Source organism: Ixodes scapularis, unplaced genomic scaffold (assembly GCF_016920785.2).
Source record: "Ixodes scapularis isolate PalLabHiFi unplaced genomic scaffold, ASM1692078v2 PGA_scaffold3__209_contigs__length_174095766, whole genome shotgun sequence".
Classification (NCBI taxonomy): domain Eukaryota; kingdom Metazoa; phylum Arthropoda; class Arachnida; order Ixodida; family Ixodidae; genus Ixodes; species Ixodes scapularis.
Genome location: NW_024609868.1, coordinates 79312117 through 79332633, shown reverse-complemented (window position 1 = coordinate 79332633; position 20517 = coordinate 79312117). Strand labels below are relative to the sequence as shown.

At 44.5% G+C, this 20517-nt stretch overlaps 2 protein-coding genes across 2 annotated transcripts in view; one reads left to right on the top strand and one right to left on the bottom strand.

The window, feature by feature from the left end:
- Positions 1-420: 420 nt before the first annotated feature.
- On the bottom strand, positions 421-15272 carry LOC8050668 (proteasome subunit beta type-7). The gene is made up of 7 exons (XM_002434755.5): positions 15163-15272; positions 14823-14904; positions 14649-14746; positions 14136-14276; positions 8548-8722; positions 5801-5952; positions 421-600 (listed from the first exon to the last, which is right to left on the bottom strand). Exons 1-7 carry the CDS (start codon positions 15225-15227, stop codon positions 477-479), a joined length of 837 nt encoding a protein of 278 aa, XP_002434800.2. The 5' UTR covers positions 15228-15272; the 3' UTR covers positions 421-476.
- An 85-nt stretch (positions 15273-15357) lies between these two features.
- LOC8050669 overlaps positions 15358-20517 on the top strand; it is a 51307-nt gene continuing 46147 nt past the window's right edge. The window contains exons 1-2 of the mRNA XM_029994088.4: positions 15358-16951; positions 17869-17952. Coding sequence (XP_029849948.2) covers positions 15718-16951; positions 17869-17952 — 1318 coding nt within the window. The 5' untranslated portion in view covers positions 15358-15717. The remainder of the gene's footprint in view (positions 16952-17868; positions 17953-20517) is intronic.

The window sequence follows — 20517 nt, the reverse complement described above, 5'->3', positions numbered from 1 at the left end:
CCAAACTCATCTAATGGCAGTTTTTCACTTGTCTGTTCCTTTCCTTATTCATTTTCTCCTTTGTTCTTGGTTGTCTTGCAAGAAGAGAAATTCTCTTATATAGGAGACAGACTCTTCGCTTTCCAAGTTTCGCCCTATCCTACAACACACATGCACGAACATACAACACCATTTAGGTATGTCAGTGACATCTGAAAATAAAACTCAGTTTTAAGAAATTTTTATGAAATCAGTGTTCTTCAAGCCACCTTTATCCATTCAGTGCTTTTCTATACATTACAAAGAAAGTTGTCCAGACTCCCAAGTGACATACAAATCTATATTTGATTATGCCTAAACACATGCTGTACCATTCCTTCATCAATTACAGTATGTGTTCTCTGGCATTCCATTACAAAAGTACTTTTTCCTGAAACTGGATACAGCTTTTCCTTAGGATTTATTTCAGAAAGTAAGATTGTTGTTGCCGCCAATGCTCAAGCAGATGTATCCATGGCTTCAGCATCCAGGTGTCTCACAGTGATCTCTTCAACCTCAATGGGAACCACGTTGCTTGACAAGATGGCAGTCGTGCCCTTCTTGAACTTGTAACTCAGTTGGCTGAAAGGAACATAATGGTTGTGTCTTGAGTTAAAGCTAAGACTTAAACAGTAGGGGCAGTATCAAGCAAATGATAGTGCCCATAACACAAATAGTAATGGAAAGCAGCTGGCACAACTTAGTGTTTGTTATCTGAATGTGAATTTCCATTACGAGGCTTTCCCCGCCTTGCTTGAGCAAAATCCTGGGGTAGTAACTTATGCCTTCTAAAAAGCATCTCTTCGCATATGGGAGAGAGTATCATGTATGTGAAAAACGGGACGAAGTTTGACCCCACTGCTGCTGTTTGCTCTTTGGCAGCAGCAGCGGTGGGGAAAAGATGACATTTGAGTTGTGATTTGCTGATTCGTTGGAGCCCGCCTAATAAATGTTTGTTGTCAAAAAACAATACACCCTTCGAGGTATGTTTTCTCTCTTTTCCGAAGGCTAAGCCCTTGTTCGTAAAGAACTGGTGGGTTTCCGGAAGCAGTAAAAAGGTAAGCCATCCATTCCTAGGACTAGCAGACGACTCAAGTGTTTTGCATCTGAATTTTCCGAAGGCTAAGCCCTTGTTCGTAAAGAACTGGTGGGTTTCCGGAAGCAGTAAAAAAGGTAAGCCATCCATTCCTAGGACTAGCAGACGACTCAAGTGTTTTGCATCTGAATGCTGGCCCTGACACCACAGCTCCCTCTGCGCAAGCGGCAGACGACAATCTTGCTCGTTCTGAGTGGAGGGAGACAGCAGCTAGGGACGAAGGCAGGTAGCCTTTGAGTCTACCCGCTACCTTTTATATTGGTGCTTGGCGTTCTGACATCACCGCACCATGTGCACAAGAAGCAGACGAATGCTCACCGCATAGGGTGGCACAAGGTTCCAAGTTATGGTGAACTAAGCTATACCTATGCAGTGATGTGATTGCTGCCCCATTTGCACTAAACTGCACCAAAGGGGTTACCCTGCTACAACATCCTGCTACATTTAGCCCATATGTAAGAAACTTCTGCCAAAGTTGTGCCAAAATTTGATTTCACTTTAATAATACTGAAAATATAATGGGCTGGACGCCGCTACACGTTCAGATTGTTATGGTAGGCTTATGCGAATTTTCAGAACTTTTGAATATAGCCGCAAATAACCTACTATCCTATTTGACCTCTCTGTCAGTGTCAAACACTGACAGTACTTGGAATTTTCGCAATATCTTTTATGTTCCTAGTCCGCTCTAGCGTTTAAGTTAGCTTTGTTGAGTGCGCCTCGCACTGCAGTAAAACGGCAACTGCGAAATGAGCATCGCAATTTTGCTATATTCCTTTGCCGCAGTACATCCGAATGCTAAAGACGGAGCATTCCCCCTGAGCAGGACGTTAAACACAAAGCGTCGGGTATATTAAGAAAAGGAACTTAGTAAGTGTTGATGTAACAGATCTTAGTTGCAGTAAAAATTTTTGAATTAAACTGCAGCAATTATATATGATAGACTGCGGTATTCTGGCGATATCTTTTTCAAATTCGGGATTTAGCGAGGGTACTCACAAGAAGATTCATATGAACTGCTCCAATGGTTTATTTTTTATTTCAAATCTGTTTAGTTGTCACCCTTTTATATGTTCTATCCATTCAAGGTACAGTCATGAGAATAAATTAAAACTAAATTAGGTGAAGGAGTAGATGGAAGCTTGGGAATAACCTTAACAACTTTGGCTGCATTGTTTTAAGAAGGCATATTTATCGTTCACATGCAGATCTTTGTTATTATGAGGTTCCACATACAAAACGTCATTGATTTTCATAATTTATTGACAAGTTTTTGTTTAAATCGACATTAGGATTTTTTTGTTTTATTTTTTTACAACTTTTAGAACTGGAGTGAAACATCAATTTGTGTGCTCAAGATATTCTAACGTGATTCTAGTGGAAAATACTACTTGGTTTGCACTTTATTTCATACCTAAAATGACCATGCAGAGCAGTCCTTACTGTCCATCAACCAGCATCTCGTTGCAATGCCTAGTGTTTCTTTGTGCTAAATAGCTAGTTTTGTGTTTGAGGAAATCAAACCTGCCGTTGCACAGAAGTGTGAAGGCAAAGCATGCAAGTTTTTCAGTTGGATAGGCCAACACACAAATCTCAACATATAATATTCACAGTTGTACGAATAAAAATGATGAGTGTGCTCCAAAAGTACTTTTTACTGCTCCATAATTTCATTTCATTTCATTTCATTTATTTATCCTTAAGGGCCCGGGTGGGGCATTACATAAGGGGGGGAGTAGACGAGAACTAAAATACACTTTGACACTTGAAAACGACAAAAATAGGAAAAGGAGAGAGTCAAAATAACAATAGTAAAAAACACAAAGTACTGATATGGTTTAGTCGGGAATGGTTAGTGGTTGTGTAAAGAGACTTCCTGGCGAAACCTTATTGGGTCAGTGATGACTACAATGTCGTCGGGAAGGGAGTTCCAGATGGCTATTGCATGAGGGAAAAAGGAAGTGTTGAAGGCAAGCGTTTTGCCTGCAATACGCTTGATGCATTGACTGTGATTAAGGCGTGATGATACTCGGTCTGGAGGAGCAAGAGGGGTGGTATGGGAGTATGGATAGTTATAGTAGAACTTATGCAATAAACATAACCGAGAGTTCAATCTTCGACTGGACAGTAAGGGCAGTTCTAGAGTTTCTTTAAGTTGGGTTACACTGATGTCATGAGTATAAGCTGATGCGATGAATCGGGCTGCGCGGGTTTGTATGCGTTCCAGGTTATCAGAGAGGTAAGCTTGAGAAGGGTGCCAGATGGATGACGCATATTCAAGCTTTGGTCGAACGAATGTTATGTATGCAAGTTTCTTAAGGTGACTGGGCGCGGACTTTAAATTACGTTTCAGGTATCCAAGTGTGCGTGATGCCTCAGCTATAATATTATCGACATGTAGAACCCAAGAAAGCGTTGAGGTTAAATTCACTCCTAAGTACTTATATGAAGTTGAAGTATTAATTGGGGTGCCGCCGAGTGAATATAAATACGTATCTGTAGATTTTCTCCGGGTAAACGAAACTACTTTACACTTGTCCAGGTTCAGAGGCATAAGCCATTCTTCACACCAGGTATTAATTTGTGTTAGGTCGTCCTGCAATATGAGATGATCTGAATCATTTGTGAGTGGGCGATATATCACGCAATCATCGGCGAATAGCCTAATTTTCGAAAGGATGTCATGAGGAAGGTCGTTTATGCATATTAAGAATAGTAGTGGGGAGAGTCCTGCACCCTGGGGAACTCCTGATGCTACTTTACCAAGGGGTGATTTGTGATTATTAGCCAATGTGAACTGAACTCTTGAGGTGAGAAAATCCTGAATCCAAGCGATGATGGTCGAATCAATACCAAGAACTGAAAGCTTGGTGAGTAGATGACGATGCGGAACACGGTCGAAGGCCTTCGCGAAGTCGAGAAATATTACATCTGTTTGGTAATTATTATTCATGTTAACAAGTAGGTCATGAGTAAACTCTGCAAGTTGGGTTTCACACGAGAGACCTTTACGGAAACCGTGCTGGAGTGGGTAGAAAAAATTAATCGAGTTAAGGTGACTTATTATGTTCGAGCTGATTATATGCTCTAATAGTTTAGAAGGAACGCTTGTTAAAGAAATGGGGCGATAATTAGATACAAGTGATCGATCACCACTTTTATGGACGGGGATGATTTTTCCAATTTTCCAGTCTTTTGCGATCTGAGAGTGATTGGGAGAAAATTAGTGATAGATACTCACTTGAAACAATATTGGTGCTTTTAAGGATTTTGGTGCTGATGTTATCCATGCCAGCAGATGATGATAGTTTTAGTTTGTCAATTAAGGCACTTATTCCATTAGATGAAATGACAATAGGTGGCATGATGGCACTAGACAATGAACAGGGAGATGCTACTTCGCCAAGGCCTCCGTCCGTGAAAACAGAAATGAAAAAGTCGTTTAAGGCTGTCGCGCTTTCGTTCTCAACGATGGGATCTTTATTGCTGTCTGTCAACGACAAAAATTGGGAGTGATATTTAGTTGACAGGAGTTGCCAGAATCGGGTTGGGTTAGAACGAAGAATGGAAGGCATGTCGGAAGATAAAAACTTTTCCTTGGCCCGTTTAATATTTTTTGCATATTCCTTTGAAAGTTGACTGTGTGTGTCCCAGTCTTGAACGTGACCAGTGCGCTTAGCTTTGCGATACATACGTTTCTTTTTGTTTCGTAGTATTTTTAGTGTCTTATCAAACCAGGGGTGGTTCCCGTCGGATTTAATAAGGACTGTTGGTATAAAAATGTTGATGAGACTGTTTATTTTATTTCGAAAAAGGTTCCAGTTTTCTTCAACAGATCTGGAATAAAAGTTCCTGCTGAAGTTTGTGTAAAAAGTTTGTAGTTCATTATTGATGGATTCAAAATCTCCTTTATTGTAATCTTTAATGAATTTTTGAGTGGGCATTTTCCGAATAATAGGTAATGACATAGTCATGCTTAAGAGTTGATGGTCGCTTAATCCTGGTGAATGAATAATGTTTCGAATATACTCGGGAGTAGTAGAAAAGACGAGGTCAAGCGTATTTTCGAGTCTTGTTGGACGACTAACTACTTGAGTGAGGGTGAAGTCGAGCGTGAGATCAAGAAATTTTTTTGATTCATTTATGGCACTTTTGTTCGTCACCGTGAGTGAGGACCAGTTAATGCTTGGAAAGTTAAAATCACCAAAGAGAAAAAAGACTGCTCTGGGGTGACTGGTTTGAAGCTCGTGAAGAGCATCCCGCATCTTATCAACAAAAGTATTATCGCTCTCGGGCGCCCTGTAACATACTCCGATTATAATGTTTGAGTGAGGGGAGCTAATGCGAACCCAGATTAGTTCCAGATTGTTGTTCCGACTGATACAAAGCGATGAGATGTTGTTTTTTATGGCAATGAGGACGCCGCCTCCCCTTCTTGAGCAACGATCATGACGATATACATTATAGTTCATGTGAGGAGGGAATATTTCAGTATCATGCACGTCATTCGTTAACCAAGTTTCTGTTAGAATGATAATGTCGGCTGTGCTATCATCACTGAGCGTTTGGCAGCTCCAAAAGGTGCTACAAAGTGACTTGGGTCAATCGCATCACTGCCTATGCATTGAAGAGTTCTGACGGCCACTGCCAAGGATGGTAGAGTAACAAACTCGCAAGGGCACTCACCGCTGCCCCTTCTTGTTGGCCTCATCATAGGGACGGATGTAGTCCTTGCCTTCCCGAGTGATCACACAAATGTCAACGTTGCTGCCAGACCCCAGGTCATTGAAGATGCCGGCAGCAATAGCATTCCTCACAACCTTCTTTCCCTCCTCAAGCTGAAACGGACATTGCGACATGTGCTTTAGGCTCTAAGATTTGTGTCTGCATAATCAACCAATACATGCTGCATTATGGGAAAAAAAAAAAAAGAGGGCACAGTGGAGTGGGTGTGCATTAGTGTTAATGCAACGAGACATGTATATTAAAGGTTATATGCTCATACCCAAGCATACCTGCCAATCTAGCAACATAAAAATTCGGGAGACCGCCGCGCGGGAAAGGGAAAGAAGGGTCTAAACTTTTTTTTTTTTTTAGTTTGACAAGAAGCTTTGTGAAGAGGCGCTCTGCGCAGATCACACTGTCTTCGCAGTTGTTTTGAAGTAAACTGCCAACGGTGCCCCGCCCTTTTACGGCACAAAAATGGTTCTGATGCTTTCGTGAAGCAATGTGTATCTTGATGTCAGGCTTGCCGCCGTGCGAAACGCTCACATCACAGGCACACATGCTACAGAATCCATACTTGTCAGCTTTCTGCCAAGCGACAAAGCTTGAAAACTCAGCCGTGTATGGTCTCGAAAATACTTGCAAGTACTTCTTGGCTCTTGAAAGCGCCATCGATCGTTCTAGCTAAGCTCAGGGAAACACAGAGTAGTTCGGCGTTCGGCACCTCACTGGACGACCTGACAAAGCCAACTGAAGCCTAGCGCACACAATATCATATGAGCTGTGTTCCAAAATGCGCTCGGACTTGCTCAGGAGTAGGGGTTTCGTACCTTGGCGTTTAAAAATCTACCCTCGTTTTAAGCTGCTGCTCCGAGTTGTCATGTGATAACCTGCCGGAGTAACCTAAACCTACTCTCAAGAAAAAAAAAAACTATGGTGGCCAACATTTTTCAGGAGCTTTGAGGTCGCGTCAATACCATCAAGAGATGTATTCAAAATTCGGGAGGCTCCCGGACAATTCGAGAGGGTTGGCAGGTGTGCCCAGGCAAAAACTTTTAGTTTGGGCTTATAAAATGCAGCACGGTACAGGGCGTTGTTTTAAAGTACAAGAAATCTTCACGCAAGATTGAATAAATAAACGAGCAAGATGAAGGCGACACAGCCACACATGAAAGGCAGATGCATTGTCAAGAAAGGGCATGCGGCCGACCCATTGTGAGTCCAAACCGAAACTGACAAGAGCGTAGGAAACGGCGCACAAAACAAACAAGAATGAAGAAACACACGTGACGAGCGCTGCCCTCGTCACGTGTGTTTCTTCTTTGTCCTCGTCTATTTTTCGCGCTGTTTCCTACGATGAATTTCCACCAGCTCGCCCAACTATCCATTCTTCAATGATAGCTGGAAAAGTTGCCGCCATCTATGAGCGACGGTGGCAACCAGTCTGGTTGTCTGGTTGCCGCCGTCGCTTATAGATGGCAGTAGCTGTCCAGAGGTTTGTGTCGACATCTGTTTGACACCGGGCACGATCCTGGGGAACCTAGACCTTAACAGCTCCGCTGTAAAAACAGAAAAGACAGGCAAACGGGTGAGCTTTCATCGTTATGAAAATCTGAGACCGAAGAAACAAGAAAACTTAACAGATTTTCTTTGTTTGTCACAACGAAGAACACATGTTTATGACATCTAATTTGAATTTTGAGATGCGGTCTTCATCTAACGTTCAAACAGAATTAGTTTTAATGCGAAGGCATCAACTGTCTCATGGAGCGAGCTGATGTCATCAGTTGGAAGCCCGAAAACGGCGTATAGTTTCCCTGATCCTTCGGTTCCATTCGCTGGCGCGCGTCGACGAAACTCCCATTGGTCGCTGCGCTTGTCAGTTTCCACGACCGTTCACCCCATGGCGCTGCGTGTCCATCAGCGCGCCGTTAGCGCGTGCCTAGGGGACAATGTGTGGTGACCGGCGAAGAAAAGTATGCAGCAGACGAAAAAGGGAGCGGATGAGCGGCTTGCATGCTTTTGCATTCACAACTCATGAGGATTGCTTAGGTATACCTCAATCTTTCTATACTCTCCAAAATTACAAACTTTTTCAAAAATTACCTACAAATCCTGCCGTCACAGCTGCTACTACATCTTTTGCAATAGGAACCTTCTCAATGACACCATTCCAGTTGAGACATACACGTCTATTGTGGCTTCGACACACATGCACAGAGTCTATGTAATGTCGACGATGCACAAGATTTCACACGAAAGCAGTAAAAGTTGCACCCTCCAAAGTCGAGACATCTGCACATTGCAAAAAGGGTTCCGCAAAGAATGAAGACAGAGAACGAGGAACTAAATGGATAAATGGGACACCCGCACATCGCACGTCCGTCTCAATCATCTGGCCAGCCTGTAAAGCAAAGCACGACGAGGTGCGTCGCACCCTCTGCGATTCCCAGCTAAGGCTGGCTCGCGCATTTGTGTTTGGGTGTGATAGAGTACATCGCATTCTCTCGCAACCACTTACTTACCACACCAGCACCATTTCTCGAGTAGACCTGGAATTCTGTTCCAGGTCTTTCTGACAGGTAGCACCAGTTTACCAGTGTGTTAAGCGGTCACGAGTAAATGCAACGTGCTCGAGCCCACTGAAATGCAGAAGTGCAAGCCAGCCTTTACAGGTGGCCCCGGAGAGGCACAGTGATGACCCTCACCGTCATGTCGGGCTTCCAGTCACGCTCAAAGACGGCCATGGCTGCGAGAGAGCCAGAGCCCATGGTGACGTAGGGCAGCCGGTCCGTGGACCCGTGAGGATGGATGCAACACAGGACGCCACCGGTGTTGTCCACTCCTCCGAGCACCAGCGCTGCACTGATGTGGCCCTGGTAGCTGAAAGCGAGAAACGCTCAGCAGGAATCGCAGTCGCTGACAACAGAATTGCAAGCCTGAGCCAACCTGTCAATGCTGCTTGGCTTTTCAGCGAGAATAAAAAAAAACTAGGTTGACTCTCATGATGACAAGCTTTCGTTCAATGAAATAATTGCCGCAGGTTAGTGGCAAAGGCAGGGGGATGGCTTGGGGAGTCAGACCCCCCCCCAATGCATCACTTTTTTTTCTTTATTTTTTTCAGTATTGGAAGACAAGTATTGAATGACTACGCAATTGTTTGAGCTCCAGTCAAAGGGCTTGGGGATGGTCGTGTCCGTATCCGTGATTTGTACAGTACATCGACTACTACTTGCGAAGACGTGAGAAAGCACTCCCCCCACACCCCAAATCAAGAAATCCAGCCCCGAAAATATTTCATGGCTACGCCACTGCCGCCCACAATGGCATTTCTCTGTTCGACAAAAAGTAGGCTTAGGTAGACAACAGCTCATGGGGAAATTTCGTTTTCCTCCATTATCTTTGGATCCAGGTAAGGATACATTCTCACTTTTGCATTCTGTAATTACCAGTAGCATCACCTTCACGCGGAGTTTCAGCTTTCTGCAATGCAAAGTTTACTTAAGCAGGCCAAAAAACAAAGTAAAATTTTCTCTGTCGGACCCTGCACTTACCCATCCTCATTTCCATTAGTTGGAGCGAAGTCTGCTAGTTTAATTCTGAAGTCAACATTCACAGCATACAGCTCACACCCACACTCGTGTTGCAGAGAGATGCTAATCCATAAAATCTCAAACGTCGCTGCACTTCTTTCTGGTGTTCATGCACCCTCAGCGGAGCGTGAATTCCCTCAACATTTCCTATGCAGTTATAAACAAACAGAACAAGCAAAAACAAAAAAAAATCAAGCTGTTCTAGACTGCACTCCGTTTAACGATAACTTGGCAAACTGTGGAGGCTGCAGCCCCCATGACCCAATAAGAGTGTCGGAGAAAGGCACGTGACAACACTCCATGTTCGAGACCACGGAGACCTTGTTACCGCCACAGCAACAATGCCGTCTGTGACAAAAAGTATTTCTAGGTTTCTTGTTCTCTTAACAACAATTGTAAGCTTGCGCAATTCCATCTTTATTCAGAATATATAAAAAATAATTAATAAATATTCACGAATTTGAGTTTTAACTATATTTAAACAAAAAAAAAGTGACGCCAAATCTGTATCTGTTCCAGATTTTTGTTTTCTCCTTGTAGAGCCCTGGTTGTTGGCGATCGCAATTGTGTTGGCCGTGTAATTGAACAGTTCTGGTCAAAACATGGCACTGGACCCTGACATTAGCTCCCATCACAGATTTGTGAGTAAATTGAACGTATGGTTGTCTCATGAACACTTCCCAAAGAGCTCACTATTCTAGCAGATAGCACTGTTGTGGTCGTGGACGCTCATATAAAATACGCTGGTTTCGCAAAAGACGACCCTTGGCCAACAGATGACAGCTGGTTTCTCTGGACCTCGCATGCAGTGCAGCGACACACATGCTCCTGTGACATGGTGTCATGAGCCTCACTCCGACGCTTTTATTAGGCCGCATGGCCCATAGGGTTATCGTGAAACGGAGTATAGATAGAGCCTATAACGCAGCTTAGAAAGCACTCTGTATAGGTCAGCGCACAACCTACGTCGCATGTGGTCTTTACCACTGACAACCCTAGCATCAATACTTTTTTGCGGTCTCAAATGCTTCAAAAGTGCCTAAAATGTTCACCAAAAAATGTTGTTGCAAAAAAGAAAAAAAAAATGTTTGAGGGTGTGAAACAGTTGCTCAAAAATTTGTGTCCTCGTCCCCCGAACCCGAGGGAGAAGACGTGGATCCTCGCCTTAATGACATTGAACAAAACTATTAATGTGAAAAGCTTTTGGCTAGTTGCTCCAGATTTCGTAAGGCCGGATTAAGTGAAGTCAGATTAAGCGAAGCGAGATGAAGTGACACCGTGGCCTGCAACATCACAAGACTTCAATTTCCCCACTAGATTTAGCGGAAAAAGTGACTTCAAGTGACCTCAACGCCAATTTAGTTTCCCCGCTAAATTTCGCGGGAAGAATGACGTCACATGACTGTGTCGCATGACCTATACGCAAATTCTGTTTCTCCGCTAGATTTAGTCGAAAAAATGACATCACTTGATGAATGATGTCACAAAAGATGTCACATGGCTTCATGTCACATGACTTATACACAAATTCAGTTTAACCGCTATATTTAGCAGAAAAATTTACGTCTTGTGACATGATGTCACGTGACGTAAATTCAGTCTGCCCGCTAGATTTAGTGGTAAAAATAATGTTACCCGACCGAGACACAAATTCAGTTTACCTGCAAAATTTAGCGGAAAGACTGATGCAACTGGCCGCTGCCCGTCATTCCCCATACTCTAAGGACACGGGGTCAGAGTATCGCTAAACGCTTGTGATGCAAGAATGTTTCACATATCTAACATAACTGCCTATAGTTCGTTGCAACCTAAGAATGAAGGGCAAGGGTAAGACGGGCCGGGGAGGAGGAAGCAGACGGAACGCTGGAGAAGAGAGGGGAAACCTTCTTCTCTCTTTAGCGTTCCGTCTGCTTCCTCCTCCCCGGACCGTCTTACCCTCGCCCTTCGTTCTTAGGTTGCAACGGACTATAGTAATTTGCCATACAATTTTTTTAATATGACAATTGTAATTGCACTATGCCGCTGAATTTGAAATGTAAAAACTCAGAGTTCGGAAGCGTTAGTGACGAGGCATCGGCAGTCTCCTGGCTTTTCTTCTTCTTATATTCGACATGGTGGCACTTGGCAGCTGTGCTGAGGGCGTTGAGAAGGACGAACACGATAAAAAAAAGTCGGCAAAGGCTGGGATGAGTTCAATGTCAAATAACCTCTCAAACTTTGAGAGACCATTAGTCGAGAGATCAAGAAGTTTGGGTTATCCCTCACGTTCATAACCAAATAATTTTTTTTCTTCTTTACCTTTGTGGCAAGTGCATGGCACTGAATGGCCGGCTGGCAGACACAAGTGCTTGTGATTGCCGAGATTGATGAGAGCGAAAGTTAAATAACACTTTCTGTTTGAAGTCACCCAAAAAGGCAAGAAGCCCATCATTTTGCCATCTACGTCGCAGACCTGGGTGGGAATTTCAAATACAACTTTTTGAATGTGTTATCTTATCTGCAAATACACAGGTCCCAAGCTTAAAATATTAAAGGGGATCCCTAGGACCTTAGGAATCATTTTCAGTCGTTTACAACAATAAAAAAATTACTGATGATAGGATTGTCAGTGGTCCTTTAATGTTGCCAGGCGAGCAGCTACCACTGGTAGCAACACAAGTGCATTCACTCAAACATTCATTTTCTTCCCAGAAAATAAATATATTTTGGGGAGATGCCTCATAGACATACCATACTCAAGTGGGGCTGTGTGAAATGTGGTGCAAATCTGATAAATATCAGTGAATTTCAAACATTTTGACACAGCTCTTTCATCCTTTGAGCACCATTTTTTTTCCTACATGTTTAATGCAAATTTTGGTCTTGGTAACATTGGGCGCGTTCAGTAGTGACCCCGGAGTCAAGGAGTCCCTGACTCCTTCCACTGGACGACCAAAAGTTACTTCCGGTGCACGTAACTCCGGGGCTTAGAGTCAAGCTCCGAAGCACCGAGTCCAAAGACTGTGCACATAGAGACAAAGGAGCTAAAGATGACGTCATTTCCTGACTGGTGACAATTTCCGGCAAGAAAATCCAAAGAGCTCTGACTCGAGTCACTCTGTCCAGAGGCAAGGGAGGCACTACTAGACGCGCCCTCTGTAGCTTGCTTTGTGAAGGATACATATTTATTTAAAACACTATTTTATGGGATAGAAGTTCATTGATGTCTTTATGTCTCCAGCCTACAACATATTTCTCATATTGTACTTTTCGAGGAAGAGTACTATGCTGTGACACCTTGACCTTGTACCTAAGTTCACTCCTTTGAGCGGTCCTATGCGGCCTTTGTTTATTCGGAACTGCAACTTCCTTGTTTTAACAGTATGGCGCACCGTGAATTCACGAGGGCGCCCATCAAACCATTCGGCCAATCTTGGCCGCGACACGATCACATGGTCGTGTTGCCGCGGGGTCGATCGGGATCTCGAATTCGGCTCCCGACGCGCCGCTTTCTCTCCTAGCCACTGGAGGGCGCTGCAGGCGCCCCCGTGGCAGGCGAGGAGAAACCTCCTCGCCCATCGATAGAGATACTCGGTGGGGAGGGGGCGAGAGGCCTCTAAGAACTCCGGACGAGACCGAGACGCAGGCAGGCAAGTGGGTGGCGACCGGATCTAGGATATCGCGGGACGCGAGGCCTAAGGCCTTCTTTGTGTTTAGCGTTGGGCTTAACGTGCGGTTGTAAATATTTGTGTAATGTAACTTGTATTTGTATTTTAGATTGAGTGTTTTGTAGCGTTGTGTGTTTTTGTACCAATAAACTGGGAGCGGAATCCCGCTCCCGTGAAAGAACCAGGCTGGACTCGGGTTGTTGACGGACCACGTGGGAAACGGCGAATCGGCGGCGGTACGCGATTTCCTACAACAGTCGAATACCGAGTTCATTCGTAATTTATACATCTCGGTGTTTGCCGAAGTGCGAGGTTGAATGATATAGGGTCGTCATTCTCAACAATGAAGGAGCATACCAAAACAAAAAATCACCTAAACAGAAAAGAAAAAAAAATACACGGCATCAAAGAGTTACAAACATGACGACAACACATTGTTTTCGTCACTTGATCACAAACCGTTACACCTCGTAAAAAAAAAAGAAGAAAAGCGAAACCCGTTTACAACTTTCTGTAACGCCAAATTAGAGCGCAGCTTTTGAGGAGGAGGATGGAAGGGTACTGAGAGGAGGGTATACCCCTCCTCCTCACCTCCTTATCCTCCTCCTCCCCTCATTCTTGAATCTCCTCCAAGGGGGGGGGGGGGGTTACGTGACCTTGGGGGGAGGGGGGCTCGCACGGTGCATTGTGAGCCATTTTCATTTCCCATAATGCACCGCGCGGTTACGCCGACGGCGACGCCGCTCAAGCCGGAGACTGGCGCCTAAGAGCTGCGCTCTACGAAAAAAAAAAGGCATAGTTAGGATGAGAGGGCAGCAAACCGAAACTGAAAGCACACGGCGAATGCGCCCGAGAGTGGCACTCAGAGTTAAATTAGAAATAAATTAAATTAAAAAATATTGAATATGCATAATATTTGGTGATGTATTGTCGAGCATCTAAATAAGCTTTTAAAAAAACCACCAAAAATTTCCCTGCGGTATCTTTTTTCAAGCCCACAAACACTGGAATCAGCTAAAAGGGCTGCACTTTATGGTAATCTGCCAGGCTACGTACCGAAACAGCATCTGTTTCAGCATACGGTTTGCCGTGCACACAGGCACCGTTCTCCCTGTGGCCAGACGATGAAGTTCCAATTGCGACGAAATCATGTTGGTCGTCTTCTCCGTGTCGGCAGCAGTCCCGGCACCACAGCAGCTACGTGACAGAAGGGGAATGACTCAGCTACTTCAAGTCAGTCTGTGATGCTAAAGCACACAACAAATTTAATGTTGCACAACAATGATACAGCACAAGAGCCTCGCACAACGACAATAGTTAATGTATGCAAATGGTGGTAAAATTTTGTGAAAGAAGGAGAGGTATCTCGCTCACTGGCCAAAAAGGAATGCGAGCAAATCGGCAGATCTTTACCAAATCAACTGATCATTGCCCTTTTGGGGGGTCAAACCAAGCCCCCGACAGTTACTACGACAAACTGTCAGTAATATAACCGCGAATTTATAATGCTCCATGTTTGCATACATCTCGGCAGATTTCCAACGGCAAAGTACGGCGCGGCGAACTTACTAAATGTTTGGAGCCATGTAATGAATCTTGGCACAGTTCTTGTCAGCGATGATGCTTCCCGAGGTTGCACGAGTATCCGCACCGAGGATGACGCCATCCTGTTTGTTGTAGTTAGAATTAAAGGGTAAGAGTAAAAAGGTCGCACTGTAGCCCCACTATTATGGGCCAACATACCTTGAAAATGATGCCGACAATAGTAGTACCGGTCTTGGTCGCTTTAGGCAAAGCAAGTCCCTTGGACGCCAGAAATGCATTCCTGCAAATGAACAGACATATTCGCAGTATTCGCTAAGAAGTTCGGCAAGCTAGTATGGTATGTTATACGTTTTAGACGCCCAGGAGGAAAGATTGATAATTGGAAAGGCGACATTTGAGGTAAAAACTGTCGACTCACTACAGCTTTATCTCGGTTTTTCGTTAGGATTGCCTGATTCATACAAAAAAATACACAACCCTAACATCATATAACGTAATAAGGATTCTTTCTATGTCAGTAATCGAGTGTCTTGCCTACCTGCGACAATTTTCAAAAGAAAATCCAGGAGCGGGAACATCAGCGAGGATCGCGGAGGCAGCCATGTTTCATAAACTGGCGACCATGCACAAGGTGCGCAGTAAATAATTATTATGATACGCCATTAATGCCCATAATTTTTCTATAAATTTAAAAGTTTTGTATATTTTAGTTTTTTTATTAAAATTATTTTAAAACACGCAATTACATTCTTAATGTTATTTTCAATTTTAGTTAAGCTGCTGTCCTGTTGTGTGCTTTTTTCTGCGTTGTGTTCTTGTGGTTCCGTATGCGCGCGTTTTAACTTTTCGCCTGTCAGCTGTCATAGCGATGTTATGTTCGATATCGTTTCATATCATTACGTTTATTAAATACTGTGAGATCGCCTACCTAAACGGTTCGACCATCATGACGCTGTCAAACCAAAAGCAAACGAAGCCATAGCGTTTTGATTGTATGGAAGTGTTGTACTCGGTAGCTTGCAAAGGTAAAATCAATCGCGTCCTATAACATAGTTTTTTTATTAAAAGAAAGACTTCGCATCACAGCGCGGCGATGATGGCAGGCTCAGCAGAGTCGTTAGCCGCCTCGCGTTTTGCGAATGCGCTTTGCGCGACTGAAAGCTCATTTCAAGAGTCCGAATTTCCAGAAGAGTGTCGCAGCCATCTTGTCGAAGGTGGCTTTCGAGAGCTTCGCGAGCGACACAACAGCGAATCGTCCTCGAGTGACGCAAGTTCGGGTAGTTTCGAGTCCTGCCTTGAAGAAATCGAAGAACTTCCAGACCGCAGTGGGATTGGGTCTCAGCGCGTCGTGCTGTCTGTATCGGAAGATTCCTCCGACCCTCGAAGACACGGAACGCTTCGAGACCACCAGCTTCCATTTTTTGAAAGTTTCTTCGATATGACGCGGGAATTTGTCTCACTCTTTACGACGCTTCACTTCGAGCGCAAATGCATCGCCGGCGTCTACGTCTGCGTCACCTGCCAGCAGGCTTTGGTTGTCCTACAAAAGATAGTCACGGCGATGAGAAACAATCCGCAGGGCCGTCAGCAGATCCTAAACAACTGCACGTTCATGAAAGTTCTGCTTAATTTATGTGACCTAGACGCTCCCGTAGGCCCGCAAATCTGCTCCGTCATCGGCCGACATGTTAGCTGGTTTTACCAGCGTGGTCTCAACAGGCCACTCATTGATTCTGTTGAGATCCTCCCAGATACAGAAGCTAGCATCAAGCTCTGGCAGCTTTTCTTGGGAAAGGCAGTTGATAAGATCAAGCCCCTCACCTATGTCACAAAGTTCAGCAAGTCCCCCAAGAGTTTTAACCTTCCAGAAGGGGCCAACAGCATGTGGACCGAAACAGAGGATGCCAGTAAGGAAACTGACCATGCCCTTCTCAAAGCACTGAAGCCCTCCCAGACACCTGTCCAAGTAGGAGAGCTCTCCATGCTCGAAGTGGTTGGTTGTCTCGATGCTCAGCATTTGTGGGTCTACAGCGGCGGAGAGACGAAAGAAAGCATCCAGTCGCTCGGCGAGTCCATCTTAGAGTTTTTGGGCACTTTGACGGAGCCAAGACCTCGGCAGCATGCACCCACGGTCGGAAGCATTGCAGGGTTCATGTTGTCGAGTGAGCATGCTCGTAGGGTTCTTGTCCTGCAAGTTCAGGGGGACGCAGCAGATGTCTGGTCCATGGACTATGGAGATATCTACCAGGTGCCATGGTCTACCCTTGTCGACTTGCCACCTTCCTTCAAGTGCATTCCAGCACAAGTCGGCCTTTGCGTCTTAAAAGGTGGATCGGTTGAGTGCAGTGGCATGCGTTTCTCTTTGACCAAACATGTGGAAAGAAAGAGCACGAGAACATTTTAACATTTTGCTGCATATCAAGAAACGGTCCTTCTGCATCGAAAAACAAGTGTAGTAGGCTAAGTGTCACTGGCGTAGTCAAGGGTTGGGGGGAGGGCTTATAAAGCTGGAAGCCCCTGCCCAACTTTTTGCTTTCCAAGTTAAACATTACCCCCCCCCCCCACTCAAAAAACAAAACAAATTCGTTATGCCTCTGTTGAATGCAGAAGACCAGAAAAGTAAGCTTTAAAGCCGACCTGCAGAGCAGAATTGTCTTCTGCCAGGCAGAAACTGGTTTCCTCTCGTGCTGTTCTCTCCTCTCCACACAAAAGCAGGGCTCTGAGCCAGTGGCGTCACTAGGGTCAGCAGCACCCGGGGTGGTGGCCCGTGGCTACACCTTGCCCCCCCCCTTCTCGCGACCTGCCACGGCACCCTCCAGAGCACTGCACCCCCCTTGTGACGCCACTGCTCTAAGCTGCTCCCAGCAGAAAGTAGAGGGAGCTCCCTTTTCCTAAATGGGAAGGAGGAAATGTGGGAGAGTTTCCTCCTTTCTGGCTTTCGTAAAACTTTATGCAGAGCCGGGACAGGTACTAAAAAGAGGCCCTCTGATGAACTAGAATGGACAGGTTACATTTTACGAAGAGTCCTATCGCAGAGGTAGCCTGATCATTTTGCGTTGTCACCTGGTGTTTTCCAGGCATTTTTCGTGAGTGACAGTTGTCTGGAAATATATTTGTCTTGGTGCAAATTACAGTGTAATAGGTTAATTTTCTCATGATGTACTGAGGTGGGAAAAAGCATGAACAAAATGTGACACTTCAATTTTTTTGTTTTCTTCTACCTTCCATTTCTGCCTTGTAACAGATGTCAGACCAGTCCCATACCTGAGTCTCCTGAGGGAGTGTGTGAGAACGCTGCGCTGTATAACCTCTCACCACGGAAGCGAAGGTACCTCCTTTTCGTATTTCTTGCAATTATGGCTGTAGTAGTTGCACACCTCATAAGATGTATAATGCTGATCTCTTGCTGAGATCACTAATAGATTTAGTGAACTGCCCAATTAATCATCAGAACAATAAAACACCTTATTTTTACATAAGCCAGAGTAAAACCATTCCTGGAAACAACATTTACCAAGGTGACATAAGAGAGAAAAAGCAGGTCAACTTGTGGAGATCAGGGACAAAGGCTTTTTCATGTGAAGTTACTCTCTGGGCATACACGCATGTATGGCACCACACCGCAGCCCTCGCAAAGCCATACCTATACCTGTATACCAACCCTGCTTCATTGCAGCACAGATACATGCCATCTGCCTCGCAGGAAAAAACTGCGAGGCAAGAGAATATAAAACATTCAATAGAAACAAACAGGCTCGTGGAGTGGTGACCTCATGATTATTTTGTTCCTTTAGCGAGACTGAGTGTCTTTCTCTTTTTGTCAATATACTTGCATTTACTGCTTTCTATTTACTGCACTTGCTGCTGTGTGGTGGTGTATAACTGAGTCCGGGGCCTCTCTCTGAACAACAGGTTGAAGAAATTTTAAACGGCAGAAGAGCTTGATGGATAAGCTTGTTTCAATTGATGATAGCCAAAGGTCATCTGATACCTGTCTTAAAGGCCAACATACAGCCTCGGTTTTCTGCAGGGAAGATAACCCTCTTAGCACTCCCTTCTCCTAAGTGGTGAGGGGAGCCAAGATGGAGCCAGGTAGAATGTGGAGGGGTTAAAGGGGTACTCCGCCGATTTTTGAGCCACCTCAACTAACTATATTTTCTGACTCCCAGGCCTTTACCCTTTCTGGTATGCTATTTAGTATCGTGAAATTCATAATAGTTATTGCGAAATCGGCAAATGAAAATGATGCAAAAACAGAAATTCAAATATACCCGCCCTTTTCAGGGCCGTGACGTCAGTGGAAGTTCAGCTTGCCAGTCGGGCGAGCAGTCTAAAAAATCGAATATTACAATCATTTGTTCCGTGCTGGAGCGCGAGGACTGGAGCGAGCTTCCAAGGCATTCATTTGACACCATGAAACTGCTTCGAATCAGTTGGGAACAAATTCTACAGTCCAAAGAGTGAACCCCTGCACTTCCAATGACGTCACTTTTTCATTGTTGCCAGTAGAGACTTTCAGTTTGAAAAACACGGTGAGGACCAAAATTGTAAATTCAATAACTTCGTGAAAAAAAATTATTTTGACCTAATATTTGGGATACTATTTTGGCGATGTTGTTTGGCGAGTTTAGCAAAATTTCAAGCAAATCGGGGACCATGAAGAAATCGGCGGACTACCCCTTTAAGGAAAGGAAGAGGCGGGGAAAAAATGGAAAGCGCGAAGTGTACTATTGCACTGCTGAAGGCGCACTGCTGAAGCTTGGGGAGCACAGAGGGAGGGGCGTGAACACGTCGGAGTAGGCCACGCACCTTCGCTCCTAAGCTCACTTCCAGGCGGCTCAGCCTGTACCGCGAGCCACGCGCTCCTCTGTTCGCATTTCATTTTCCCCAATAGTACATCAGCCCTTAATGACTTATGCACACGAGTAGATTCAATTGAGTAAAATCTTGGAAGATTGAAGCAGACATGCGTGATTCTTAATGACTTGAAAACCAAATGGCAGGAACAGCAGAATTACCTGGGCGTTCTTTCCGTTAAGCTTGAAGACTTGGAAAATTGTAGTCTTCGATGAAATCTTCTTTTCTATGGAGTTCAGGACACCAGTTTATGGGAAACGCCTGTGTCATTGAAAACACTTGTTTAGATCTAAGTCGGAAATCGACAATAGGGTTGAGCGAGCTCGTAGATTGGGCAAGTTACTGCAGGGAAAAATCGTCCGATTATTTTTATCTTCAGATCTTTTAAGGAAAGCAAAACATCCTCACAAGTGCTTGGAAGCTGAAAAATTCCATGTATAGTGTATCTGAAGATTTCTCAAAAGCTGTTTGCATAAAGGGGAAATAGCTGTAGGATTATGCAAAGGTGCATCGGCAAGGGGGCACAAAGGCAATCCTAAAATATGACAACTTGGTTTTAGGCGACCAAAGTATTCCTGGAACCTTGTCACAAAACATATTGACTGGCACTGACTATGTGAATGCCCGTGACCAACTTGCTCGATTTCCCTTGTTATTGTCAATTGTAATAGCTTGAAAAATAAAGTTGACGACTTCCGGCAGCTGCTCTTTATGACTAAGCCCCTTGCAGTGATGAGAACTGAGTCTTGGTTGGATGGTTCTGTGCGTGACGGGAAGGTATTCCTGACGGTTTTGAATTTTACAGACGTGAACGCTACTCCCGTTGTGGTGGCGTGTTTGTTCCAGTTGATAAGGCTTTTTCTTCTACCGAGATTCCTGTGAATACTCAAGATGCCAAAACTGTGTTTTGACAGATTAGGCTGACTAAAGGGACATGCTTAGCCATTGCTTTTTTTTATCAGTCACCAAGTACAACGTCTTGCACAATTAAATCCCTTTCCAGTACTCTAGAAACAATTGCATGTAATCACATTAT

Excerpts from the sequence above, each read along its gene's own strand:
- LOC8050668 (XM_002434755.5), bottom strand. The coding sequence starts at position 15,227 with ATGGCTGCCTCCGCGATCCTCGCTGATGTTCCCGCTCCTGGATTTTCT. Across the intron at positions 14,905-15,162 it reads TCTTTTGAAAATTGTCGCAG|GAATGCATTTCTGGCGTCCA; the intron begins GTAGGCAAGACA and ends GTTCATTTGCAG. Across the intron at positions 14,747-14,822 it reads TTGTCGGCATCATTTTCAAG|GATGGCGTCATCCTCGGTGC; the intron begins GTATGTTGGCCC and ends TACAACAAACAG.